General features: G+C 33.0%; 1 protein-coding gene across 3 annotated transcripts in view; it reads right to left on the reverse strand.

Moving 5' to 3' along the window:
- The window catches only part of GPCPD1 (glycerophosphocholine phosphodiesterase 1), a 45,419-nt gene that overhangs the window by 10,686 nt on the left and 22,137 nt on the right, over nt 1-12,596 (reverse strand). For all 3 annotated transcript variants that reach the window (XR_001594411.2, XM_016123260.2, XM_016124048.2), the window contains 8 exons: nt 10,304-10,535; nt 8,646-8,808; nt 8,217-8,349; nt 7,099-7,153; nt 4,694-4,786; nt 2,480-2,557; nt 1,742-1,781; nt 322-383 (listed from right to left, as the gene is read on the reverse strand). Coding sequence is in view for 2 of the 3 variants with exons in the window: in XM_016123260.2 (XP_015978746.1) it covers nt 322-383; nt 1,742-1,781; nt 2,480-2,557; nt 4,694-4,786; nt 7,099-7,153; nt 8,217-8,349; nt 8,646-8,808; nt 10,304-10,535 (856 nt within the window). In the remaining variant the exon portion in view is untranslated. The remainder of the gene's footprint in view (nt 1-321; nt 384-1,741; nt 1,782-2,479; nt 2,558-4,693; nt 4,787-7,098; nt 7,154-8,216; nt 8,350-8,645; nt 8,809-10,303; nt 10,536-12,596) is intronic.

Raw genomic sequence — 12,596 nt, forward strand, 5'->3', positions numbered from 1 at the left:
CATCTCCTTCCCACATCCTGTTCTGTGCTCTTTCCTTCCTGTTTATGTACATGCAGAAATGTGGAATTTCCTAATTCTTATCAAACTAGCCCCTGGAAATAGGAAATTTTATTCATTTGAGCATATGAGTTACTCTTTTAAAAAAATAGCATAGGGATACCCACATAAAAATTATATTTTCTGAAAACCATTGATGATGACAAGTTTATATTAATGTTGTCTTTGACACCTTTGTAAAGCTATTTAAGAAACCAAAATTAATTATTCATATATAACAGAATTAATAAGATAGCCTTGACCTAGTTTTCTTAAGGAACTTACCATCTTAAGAGAAGGAAATGGCTGATTTTCAGAAAAAGAATTTTCTTCGTCAGCAACAGATTCTGAAATTTTAAATTATAAAAACTCAGTAGATAAAATACTATTTTATCACTAAAAACATTTCCTAAATTCTTTGGGCAAAAAAAGAGATAATAATTATAAGATCCTTTCATATGTAGTATTTTTTGAAGGCTTTTATATTTATTGCTTTTAACCATTAAACCCTCATTTTCAAAATAAGCATCCTTCATGAACTTGTTTGCAACATTTAAAAGAAACACCATAGTCTGCAGTCCGCAGTGATTTTTTTTATAGAAGTTGTACTACTACTTTTCCAAAAGTAGTCACAAGCAGTGATTTGTTATTTCTCAACAAAATTAAGAGCTATGTTATCTTGCTAAGACTTCTACTCAAAATATTAAAATTAGCTAAAAAGTTAGGAATTAAGAGCATCTATAGCTACTAATGCCACCATTTGATTACCATTACCATTTAAATCAAAATAGATTACATCTCAAGATACAGAATTTTTTTCCAAAAGAGAAAGAAAAATACCAGGCTTTCCTTTTCTTAAAAAAAAAAAAAAAAAAAAAAGCCCATGTAATATAAATTCAAAGAAAATTATGTAAAAATTTCTAGTTAAATAAGTTAAAGGTAAAATTCATTTTACTATGAACAGTCATGAAATATTTATAAGTCTATTAAGTCACATTTATGTTCTGGGAATGGAATCTTTAAACACTTTACCATTCCTTCATAAAGGCATCCCAGCTATCCCATTATCACACTGCGGATGTAATACCTACTATATGCAGAGTACTGTAATGTCTTGGGGAATAAACATTTTTCTCACCCTTGAGAAGTTTACATTTTAGTTGAAGAGACAGGGCATATACAAAAATAAAGGGTTAAAAAAAGGACACACTAAGCTTCAAATGAATGGCACAGACTACTAAGTTCCATGGGAGTAGAAAATAAAGTAGAAGTACAAAGGGAGTTTGTAGGCAGACAAGCTTTGAGGAAACTAAGGCACAGAGTAGTCAAGTAAAATAAATGCCCAAGGTCACAACTGGTAAATGTCAGAGCTGGATTCAAACTCTTGGTTGTGGAGCCAGATTCTAAGCTTGATATATTCTCGACTTTGTAATGGTAAGAATGCTGAAAAGATTGGTAGGTACAAAGTTATAACTTTGTTCATCAAGCTAAGAAAACTCATAAAGGTAACAAATCATGGTTACTATATACATGACATATATGCATTTGAAGATTAATATATGTAAAGCCTTCACATCTATAAATTACATATGGACAGCTGAGTATTACATTCATCAAAATGACCAGAGTATGTTAAAATGCCTTTGGAAATACTACATAGATGTTAACTATAAAATAAAAACAGCATTTCCATATTGGTACATACCTTTCAGATCTTTAGATTTTAGTGCAGTCACATGAGTGAGCTAGAAAAACATACACACAAAAAATGCAATCACTAAAAAAAGCCTTTTTATAAAGATATAGTGAATAGGAGTGTAACCTGAAAAGCTAGCAAGTTAGAGAAAATTATAAAATGTAGAATTATAAGTTTAATAAGAATAAGCACTAATGACTATATATTTTACATGTTTGTACATATATGTAAGATCATAATCAAATGCCCAAGTAGGGAAAAAGAATATAAAAATTTTTAGTTTGGGAAACTATTTATACTTAATCAACCATTTATTTAGGTATCTAATGAGAATAGGAAGAGGAATCATGTAAAATTATATGGTATAAAATATATACGAAGATCTTAAATAGTAGCATAAGTATAAGACCAGTAGTAGCATAAAAGGCCAATTGTAAAATATAAAGAAGGGCTAAAGCAGACCAGAGGCAACCTAAGATTATGAATGAGAAGGGCTACCCTCCAAAGCCTTATAGCCTAGCCCTGTCACATATGCAAAAACCAATGGGGTCTATGCAAACTGTTAGAGAAGACAGATGCAGATCAGCACAAACCCATTCTTCCTAATAGAAAAGAAAACCAAAGCATACGCTCTCTGCATGCTGAATATAGTCACGTCCATGTGCAAAGAGATCATTACCATATATAGACAAGTACTAACAGTCTTAAAACTAAAAGATAATTTACATTTTATGCTATTATTACTACCTTTAACAACTGGAGTTGGTCAAATGTTAATTCCTTTACTGGAATTTCAAATAATTCAACTGGATCAGCATCAAATTTCTAAAAAGAAAATAAAGAGAAAATGGGCCCCAAATTGTTACTGAATGTTTACCCTTGACAGGCCTAACATCTCAACTTACTGGATGAGAATAACTGTTTGCTGACCACCTTGAGCCCACGGAGAGGAGCCCTCCTTAATCTAACACCACCTCCCAGCTCTTCAACTCTGGCTTTTGTTTTTAATGTAGGTGGCAGTGCTTGGAAGAAAAAACACTGCTGGGAGGAAACTAAGGCACTGAAAACAAAGCCAGAGTCAGTCATTCCTCCTCTCTCCTGTCATGCTGTACATATTTTATATGCCATATATCCATGCTACATGACCAGAAAATCCATGTGCAAGTACTAAGAAAGCATTAATTTCTGTAGATAAGTTTCCAAACTTTTCTAAACTTTTAAAACTTAAGTTTGGTTAAAAACAGCCACAGAAGTCAACTATTATGAAAAAAAAGTATGATTGGCTATAAGCAGTAATACTTAACAGGAATTCTAACCTATTTTAAACATTTTCCCCATAAGCAAATTTGTTTTATTAGACTTTAATACCATATCAAATGTTACATTGTTTAGGCACTTCTATCTTAAGATAATGAGTTAATGTACCATCAATAAATCATAGATCTAACAAATATACTAAAATCCATTACTTTTAAATTCATTCATGTATATATGGTATGAGCATATGCATAAAGTTTTTCTGAGAGAATACATAAAAAGCTATTAAAAGTAAAGAAGTGCAAACAAGAAATAGGAAGGTTTATATTCATTTAATAACCTTCTGAACCATTGGTTTTATTGTAAAATACCAGCTTAAAAATTAATGCTAAAAATATCTACAATTTATTACTTTCATTGCCCAATCAACCCATCCGGATTCAATTTAAGAGCAATGCAAAGTCTCGTGAAAAAGGGGGATCAGTAATACCTTTTGATTAACTCTCATAGATTTTCAGAAATTACAACTAGGTTAATTAATTTCTGTCTTGGTTAGTAAGGTCCTTTACGACTGCATTCCTTCTCATTTCACTCTGCATTACTGTTTCCCCATAGCAAAAAACAACCTGCTCCTTTTCTACTGTTATTCTACTTCTGTCATCTAAATAGGTGCATCTTATTCCTTCCTTCTAACACCATTCGCAAAATGTAAGGGTCCTTTTCTATAAATCATAGTAATCCAAACCCATATGACTGATTAGAATCCACTAGCAGGCACAGCCAGGTGCCTTGTCATCTATTTATACTACAATAGGCAGTGTCTGGTGCACTGTTACACATGTTAGCAAACTAGCCTTAACTCTGAATCAACTCAGTGGAAAATGATACCTAATACAGTTTTAAAGGAAATGCCAAATGAACTCTCCTACTTTAAGTCACTGAGAAATCACATGGTTAATTTGTATACTGAAATTTAGGTGCCATATATAATTATTACAATTATGTTTGTATAACAATTATAATTTTAAAGCAATTATATGCAAATATCCTTCTGGACTTTCTCCTCTATCACGCCCTCTTCTCCAATCTCACTGTCTCCACTCCAGCTCAGGCTTACCTTACCTTTGGCCCACATTACTACTGGGTCCCCTTGCCTCTACTTTCGGTCTTCTTAAATTCCTCTTCTATCAAGTATCAAAATAGTAATCTGGAAATTTAGTTCTGGACACTTCCCTTCTTGGCGAAAAAGTCTTTCCTATCTCCCTAGTTCCTAAAATTATACCCCATTCACTGAGGCCCTCCACTGTCTAGCTCCAAAGCATGTTTCCAATTTTATTTTTCACTGTGGCTCTTCCCACTTTAACCAAATCATACTACTAGCCTATTAATTTGAGAAAAAACTTGAAGCAGAAATAGAAGAGAGTCTAAAAAACAAACTGATAGCTTCCTCTCCTGCCTCAATATAGACAGTGGCAGACTGATACAAAAACCATCTAGAAAACCCTTTTGTTAGATAATATAAAAGCTAATTGAGCAGTACAGATAACCTACTCGAGGACATTAATATTCCTGTCTCCTCACTCTCTTGATGTTGTAGGAGCTTAAGAGAGGAAGGGATTGGCAGCAACTCACAAAGAAAATGAATCAGCCGACTCTATTTAATAACTAATTATATATTTTTTTAATGAAAGCATTTAAACATACCTTTTTCATAGTCAAACAACAGGTGAGATCATGATACACCACAGGCACAAAATCTTTTGAAAGATGTACATCAAATTCAACAAAGGCTGCACCCTGACAGGAATAAAGAAAGCAAGTATTTGAAAAACATTACCTGGCCCACAATACATCTAAAACTACAAGGCTATAAGAAATTTGTTGTTCATTAGAAAATAATAGACCTGTACAAAAAACATAGAACTTGCTCATGAATTATTTAATGTTACACTTTAAGCTTTTTCTAAAAAGTAATTTCTTCTTTTAAAACAAGTACTTTCTTTTTTAAAAGGAATTTTTTCCTGGTCAAAACAAAAAAAAAAACTAAAGGACACCGATTCACTTGAACACACTCTGTGGCAGTAGACAGCTTTCACAGGTATGGCATTTCTGCCACTGCTATTAGCAGAAATGGAGCTTAACAGAAGCCTGGAGCACAGGGCTACCTCACACCTTGTTGCTACCTTAGCTGGACAGCTGAACCTCAAAGATGAGGTGGGAAAAGAATAACCTGAAGTCTCTTATTCTTGGTGCACTTGAGAAGTACACTATAGCTTTTCTTAGTAAAACCTCAGTAATCGGATTAAGAGGAAAGTATAATTGCTGCAGAAATGGGCAACGAGAATGATGCACATGAAAATTCCCTAACAGAAGCCTAAAAAGAAAGGATAAGAATTGGAGTTAAGGATATATTTTTTAAAAGTCGGATCCATTCTGACATAGGAATAAATCCATACAAAAGCTGAGAACATAACCTGACATACAAATTTGTTCACTCAAAGAAAGCCAACTGGGATTAAAGAAAACAATGTTGAGAATTCTGTAATGTTACTATGGCCCAGAGAAGTACTGGATAAGAATGGATGGATACATTTCCACCCCTTGCTCATATTGTGAATAAACAGGGATCACGGACTAGAACCAAATAAGCCAGCGTTACTTGACAATATCTGAAGCAGGAATAAGTTTAGCTTCTTCTATCATTGTAAATAAGACAATGATACAAACACTATCACCTCTAAATAGTTGTAATGATTAAACATATTAAGTTATAGCTTTTTAATTTAAATGTTTAATTTGACATAATCATAATCCTTTAGGAGTATAATTTTACTAAGAGATAAAACTTGACCCCAAAATTCATGTGTGAGCTTTAGGAAATAAGGCAGTAACAGACCAACGCCTATTCAAAGGTATATTTTTAACATTAAAACAAACCGGCCATTAACAGCTAACATAAGACATTCTAACATGCGATCCATGAGTTACAAAGGATTTCATCAGACTATGGAAGGGCTTAATGAAATCCTCTCTCAAAAAGCAGAGACCCTGCAAGTTCTTTAACAGGGTTCTTCACGTATTTACAGCTAAATAAAATAACATTTAGATTGGCTAGCTACAAAACTAAAACTGGTTCCAAATAATGAACTACAGCCCAACATATGCATATATTTAATATTTACAAACATTAAAATAATTACAATAATCAATCTAAGATGTCATGAATTATAAAATGCATTATTATTTTATACACCATTAAGAGGGGAAAAAATCACTGCTAATTAAACCATGGTGAAAAGCTAAGAAAGTTGTAATAATCACTCTAATTTTAGAGGTGTTGAACTAAGAAAAAAGTATGTCTTAGAGAATAGACGTTTGCTTATTTATAAGCGATAAAAAGTAAACATCTGACAAATCAATTTTACTTGAACTATTTTTTAAAAAGCAGTTTCAGGCATGTGGAGGACACAGAAAAAGTGGAAATAAAATGCTGCAATATTCTTCCATTTTCTCACTAGTTCAACTTTGGAACATGAGGTTTTTTAATCAGGTACAAAGGAATGGGAGGAGGTGGGGGAATCTCAGATTCTTGATTAAAAATGTCAAGTTGCACTTGCTGAAAAAAACTAAAAGCTAAAAAACAGACTAACCCTTTATAATTTGATAAAAAGAGTTAAGAATTTTAACATAATAAAATTGGTATGCAGGATGTAAACTGGGACACTTTTTTAAAGTGTTACTTAAAATCACTATCAAATCCTTCCCATAAGCATTATTTCCAAAATGAGTAGTTTTTGAATAAGCACACTGATGAAAATCAATGCTTAATGAGGAATGTTTTTCTTGCCCTAATTACTCAAAATTTGTTTTTCATAAAAAGGGATGCTTATTTTATTTTTGTTTTCACCTCAGTCTTCATCATGAATCTAAATACAAATGCCTAGAGATTCTTCACATTCACTTAGAAACATATTCAGAAGAAGTATAAATATTCCATGTTTTAACCTATTAATGCAGACTGGAGGAGACGGCCCAGACACACATTTCTCTACTTTTCTACCTTTGGACCAACAGCCTAAAGTTGTTTAAAGGAGGAGAGGTTCACTTACATGACTAGCAGCATTTCTTAAAGAAGCAATAGTATTTTCTTGAACTTTAGCAAGCCTGAAAGAGAATATACGAAAATATATTTATCATATATCATAAATAAAATGAAGAAAACAAATGTAACCAAGCCGGCTCTATATTTAACATTGGAAACAGTATTTATCCTCTATTTTGAGGCTAATTTTGCCATCTTCAAAATAAGACTCTGACCATCATTTGGTTGGTGCGTACATTTATTCCATAAATGTAAGCTCCGATTTTAGGTATTTACAAGCTGAATATAGACATATCCTATGCCAACACAACCTCCCCAAGTGGGTTGACCAATTAAGGAAAATAATCCCTGCAATGACATGAAGTAGAAGAGACAAAGAAACTCACTCCTTCCAATGAAGCCTCAGATGACTTAATATAAGTAGCCTAGGAGAATGAGAGAAGGCTAGCCCACTAATAGGATAGAAATACGGAAACTATGTTGAGAACAAGTAAGAAAGCCGAGACCGAAAGAGGGCAACATGCCAAAAGTCAGGACCCCAATACAGACAGACTGATGTCAATCATGATGCTAACTCTGCAACAAGTTTTCCCTCCTGGCTAGTTTAACTTTAGAATGTGTTTGCTTTTTGAAAAACTTTAAAGTATAGTTGGCATACAGTATTAGTTTTGGGTGTACGACATAGTGATTCGATTTTTATATACCTTATGATGTGATCACTACAATAAGTCTAATAACTGTCTGTCACATACTAAGTTATTACATGACTGACTATATTCCATGTGCTATACATTATATCCTCAATGGCTTATTTTATAACTGGAAGTTTATATCTTATTCCCCTTAAATTTTTTTATCCATTCCCCCATTCCCCTCCCCTCCGGTGGCTGGCTTTCCAGTTTTAATGTCTCTCTCATCGTCAATTCAGTAGAATTTTAAAAAGACTGACCAGACTCTTAGGAGAGAATTAGCATCTAATTAATTTAAATTAAGGACTCCAATGATCAAATTACATTTAAATTCCAGGGTAGTAATACAAGAATCATTTGACCTTTAGTAGGTCAAACAAATTTAATACTTTCAAGTTTGAGCTACCAAACGCTATTACTCAAATATTCAACCTACTGAGCAGTTGTTGTAGAATTCCCTGCACCTCGGTGTCCAACATCCAATGGTATTCTTGGCTTCCAATACTTGGAAAATGAAGATTTCATGTCACAATTGTATCCTGGTAATGGCTTAATAATTATATAGTCAACTTTTGTAGGGAAAAAAAAGGGGGGGGGGAGAAAAACAAATTAAAAAGACCATTCATTATAAGCTCAATTACATTTAAATGCCAAATAGGAAAAAAATCAACAAGTCAAAACTGATTTAAAGTAAAGCTTCCAGAAAATTCAATAGATATGTCCTTACTGTTATTTTATTAGTTAATATTCTAAAACAAATCATTAATCTTTACCATTCTTGAAAGCTCAACTTGAAACTAATACAATTTTCACTTAACCTTTGCTTATTTGTAAAGGGCCACCCACCCTGCTTCTCCAGGCTTACCTCTCACTTTGCCTATTGTTTTTCTGGAATTTCTGCTCATGATAGGAAGAGTAAGGATTCCAGCACTCTTCCCACTCTCAGCAATGGTAGATGATAAGAGGCACGCTGTACCCACGTGTCCAGGAAGGGCATCGCCCTGAACTACGTGTTCACTGAGATCTTCCTGAAAAAATGAGATTTAGAATAATCTGAATTCTTATACTCAATATTTTCCATTTAAAGATCAAAAGGAAGAGCGATAATACATTTTTAGCATATATTTTAAGGTTTTGTTACTTTATTAATTATAACTATGCTGATTTGTACTTATGGTCCTCTAACACGTATTAAGTGAATTTAAAGCACTGACTGAAAGTTACTAAGTACTTTTAGATTCACGGACTAAGCTGTAACTGTAGTGAGCTTTTAATACATATTATATTCTCTAAAAATGTATCCACACATATGACATAGAGGAACAGTAACTCTACAAAATTGAATACTTTGAAATTACACTGGGTATTATACCAGTCTACTCTATAAATAAAAGTGTATCCAAAATGCTAACCAAATGAAAGGGAAATTAGGCTGTTCATGAGATTATTAAAAGGTAGATACTTAAAGAACAAGAAAACATTCAACCAAAACTTTATATTTTTATAATAAAATCCCATAGATCTTATTCTTTAGGTAAGATTAATTGTATTTTTAATATAGTTTTTTTAGTTTTTTGAAGGGAAATACTTTAAGTTCCTCATAACAAAAGATAGTTATAAAGCCACTCACAAAGGCCATATCTAAAAAAGTCATTAAATTAAAAGAATTCAAAGATTACGATCTTAATTATGTGTAACAAGTATTACTCAATGGGTTTAAATCCATCCCAAATTCTGCCATTTTCAAGAAACTGTGGCTAGGTGCTACTGCTGGGCAAGGCTTATTCCTTACCCTCAGATTTAAACTTTAATTGAATGAAAATGAGAGTGGAAGTGCCAAAGAGCAAGAGCCTAAGGAAAGCAGTACACATAACTACCGAGCCAGGCACAACCGAGCAAGGACCTCAGGGCAGGACCCAGTATTATTTGTGGCAAGCATCTGAAAAGCCAGTAAGCCAGAGAGCTCTAGCTAAGTGTCATAAGTAGCTCTGGAAAGCTAGCAGCTCAGATTGTGAATAATCTGGTACAATTTTCATAGCAACTTTTTTTTATTACATATTTATAATATCAAGTTAAGTTGCAAAATGAGTCCATTGTTGCAATGAATTCTTATAATAAAATGCCTCAATAAACCACAGACTTCAGTCATGGAGAGGACTCAATCGCGCTAGTTACACTGGGCTGTCCACAAGAGTTATACAACAGCCTATCTGTCCCCCTATTTAGCCTGGAGGCCCTTTTTGATATAATTCATATATGTTTAAAACAGTCACCAAAATCAAGATATCTGGTCTTGATTTGAAACCAATTCTGCTGAAGTTCTCTTAATTATAATCTTAATAGTACATGAGTCTCTCAACTCCAAGTTTAAGTCTGACAAAATGTATACAGGATTAAACATCTAAAGCGTTTTACAGATCATGGATTTATACAAATTAGACTACAATAAAAATCTAAACATATGTAAAAATAAGTTCATACCTGCATTCTTTCTTAACCCCCTCAAGTTAAAGAACTACTCACCTCAAAAAAATCAAATATTAGTTCCAGGTTATCTGGTTCCATTGTCTGTATGCTATACTCTGTCCAACGATCCGGCTGTAAGCCATACCCACACTCCGGCTGTGAATGCCTGCACTTGAACTCATTGTCACTTATTAAGGCTATCTCCAGGCTATTGGACATTTTGTGAAGAACAGTGGGAGACACCCTATCATCATCATCTTCCTCCAGACCCTCTAATGTCAGTTTAACCCTACATGAAAGGAAAAAATAATGAAATGCAAAAAGTAGAATAGAAGGAAACTCATACAAATGTTACCTAAATGCTAAAATTAAAACAAGCTTCCTGACCAGGCAAAATTTTCAAATAACAAAAATATTATACAAAGACTACGCATACTACAGGTTAAAGCATTACCTATGTTTTATAAAAGACTGAAATTTTTATCTACATATATTTCTGTAAACTATTAAACAGATCGATGCTCATTATGCCTAAGGTTGTTTTCATTCTTTGTTTTTTTTTAAAGTGAATTTTAAAAGATATTTACTACTATCCCATTTATAACTGGCTATCTCAATTTCTTTTGAGAAGTTTCACAAATGCACATATATAAAACAAGCACGAAATTGAGCCATATTCTGCTGGTGTGCATTAAAAGACTGTTAGAGTTGGAAGTTGTAAATTAAATACTGTATTAAGTATATGTCTTTGTATGTATGCATGTTTTTATGTGTGTATATATTTTTATACTTGTACTTTTTAAATGAAACAAATGAACAAAAACATAAATTAAGAGTTTAAAATTCTTACAGGCCTTACAGCAAAGACTAACTACCCAAGCCATAGGACCACAAAAACTAGTCTACTCCCAATAAAAGGTAATTACTTGCACAGAGCATTTATAATGCCAAAAAGTATTCTATTCTAGAATATTTCTTGTATCAATTGAAAGATACTGAAGCAATTTTAATACCATTCATGTAGAAAGCAATGTTATTGCATATAGTAATAACTGAGTTACCAATAACAGAATTGTATTAATGGGGCCTACTCTCTCTGCATCACCTCCTGCCTCCAACCACTGCTGAGCCTTGTTTCACAGCCACATAATTCTGAGGTCTCCCAGAGGGGACAATTATATAGATTACTCGAATAACAATACTGTCCTGCCATCATACTATAAAGTCAAAGGTAGCACACTTCAAAAATCCAAACAAAAGCCATCATCTCTTCCGAGAAACCACTCTTAGGAATAGTTCTACACAACTGATTCTGTTGGTGAGCCTAATAGAACAAATATTCTCTACTAGGATATATAAGAAGAGATCACAAACAGACACCAATGAACAGGCAAGAAAGTCATCGAAAGCTTAAAAAAAAAGCTATTCTGCCAACAGCAATGCACATCTACCAAAAAACAAACAAACAAACAAAAAACAAAAAGAAAAAAGAAACAGAAAAAGAAATTTCGAGTTTAAAAAAAATTTATGAAAGAATTTGTTAAAGGTTTTCATCAAATAGTTATATAAATGTTACAGTCTAATATAAAGAGACATTGCTTTCCACTTACTGCTGGAGTCAACTGGAAGAGAAACTTGTGTTGAAAATTTGGAAATAATGAGATAGAACAGAATGTCTAGTGTTTTATTTAAAATGCATGAGCTGTTGCTAAGTTTTTAAAGTCCTTATATCTTTGCAGATAAATGTATTTCCTACCCCATGAAGGTTCAGTCTATCACTAATATGAATCTGGGGAAAAAAGACAGTCAGAACAAACACTAGTTACTAGCTGTGCATGATTATTTCGACAGTAATCAGTTACTGATTTGTAGAGCCCAACCAAGTATGGTCATATGAAAATATTCCAATTTAAGTATAAACAACAATAATATATACTCAAAATAATTTCTATATAAACAAGAATGGTATAGGACTCTATATATTTGCAAACCAATCAGAATCCCAACCATTAATGTCTAAATATATATTAATTTCTTTACTACGATCAAGGAAAAAATCCCTAATAAGCCCAAGGCTTTATCTTCTACTGCTATTTTTATTTCAAGGTCCTATGCTAGCAGATAATTTATAGTTGTTGTACAATTTATTTGCTTCTTTTAACATGTAAATAAAATAGTCAATTACATATGATAACTAGTTACAGAATCTTTGCAGTCAAATATGGCTCTTGCAGATCAACCTTGTGGTCCAATAACCTGTATTTTTCAGGAGCAAGGCAGAGGCCTGGAACTGCAGAGACAAGGTACACCCCAAACCCTTGACTAAAACTTTCAGAACAGCCACGGCAAA

This window comes from Rousettus aegyptiacus, unplaced genomic scaffold, assembly GCF_014176215.1.
Source record: "Rousettus aegyptiacus isolate mRouAeg1 unplaced genomic scaffold, mRouAeg1.p scaffold_m13_p_12, whole genome shotgun sequence".
Lineage (NCBI taxonomy): Eukaryota > Metazoa > Chordata > Mammalia > Chiroptera > Pteropodidae > Rousettus > Rousettus aegyptiacus.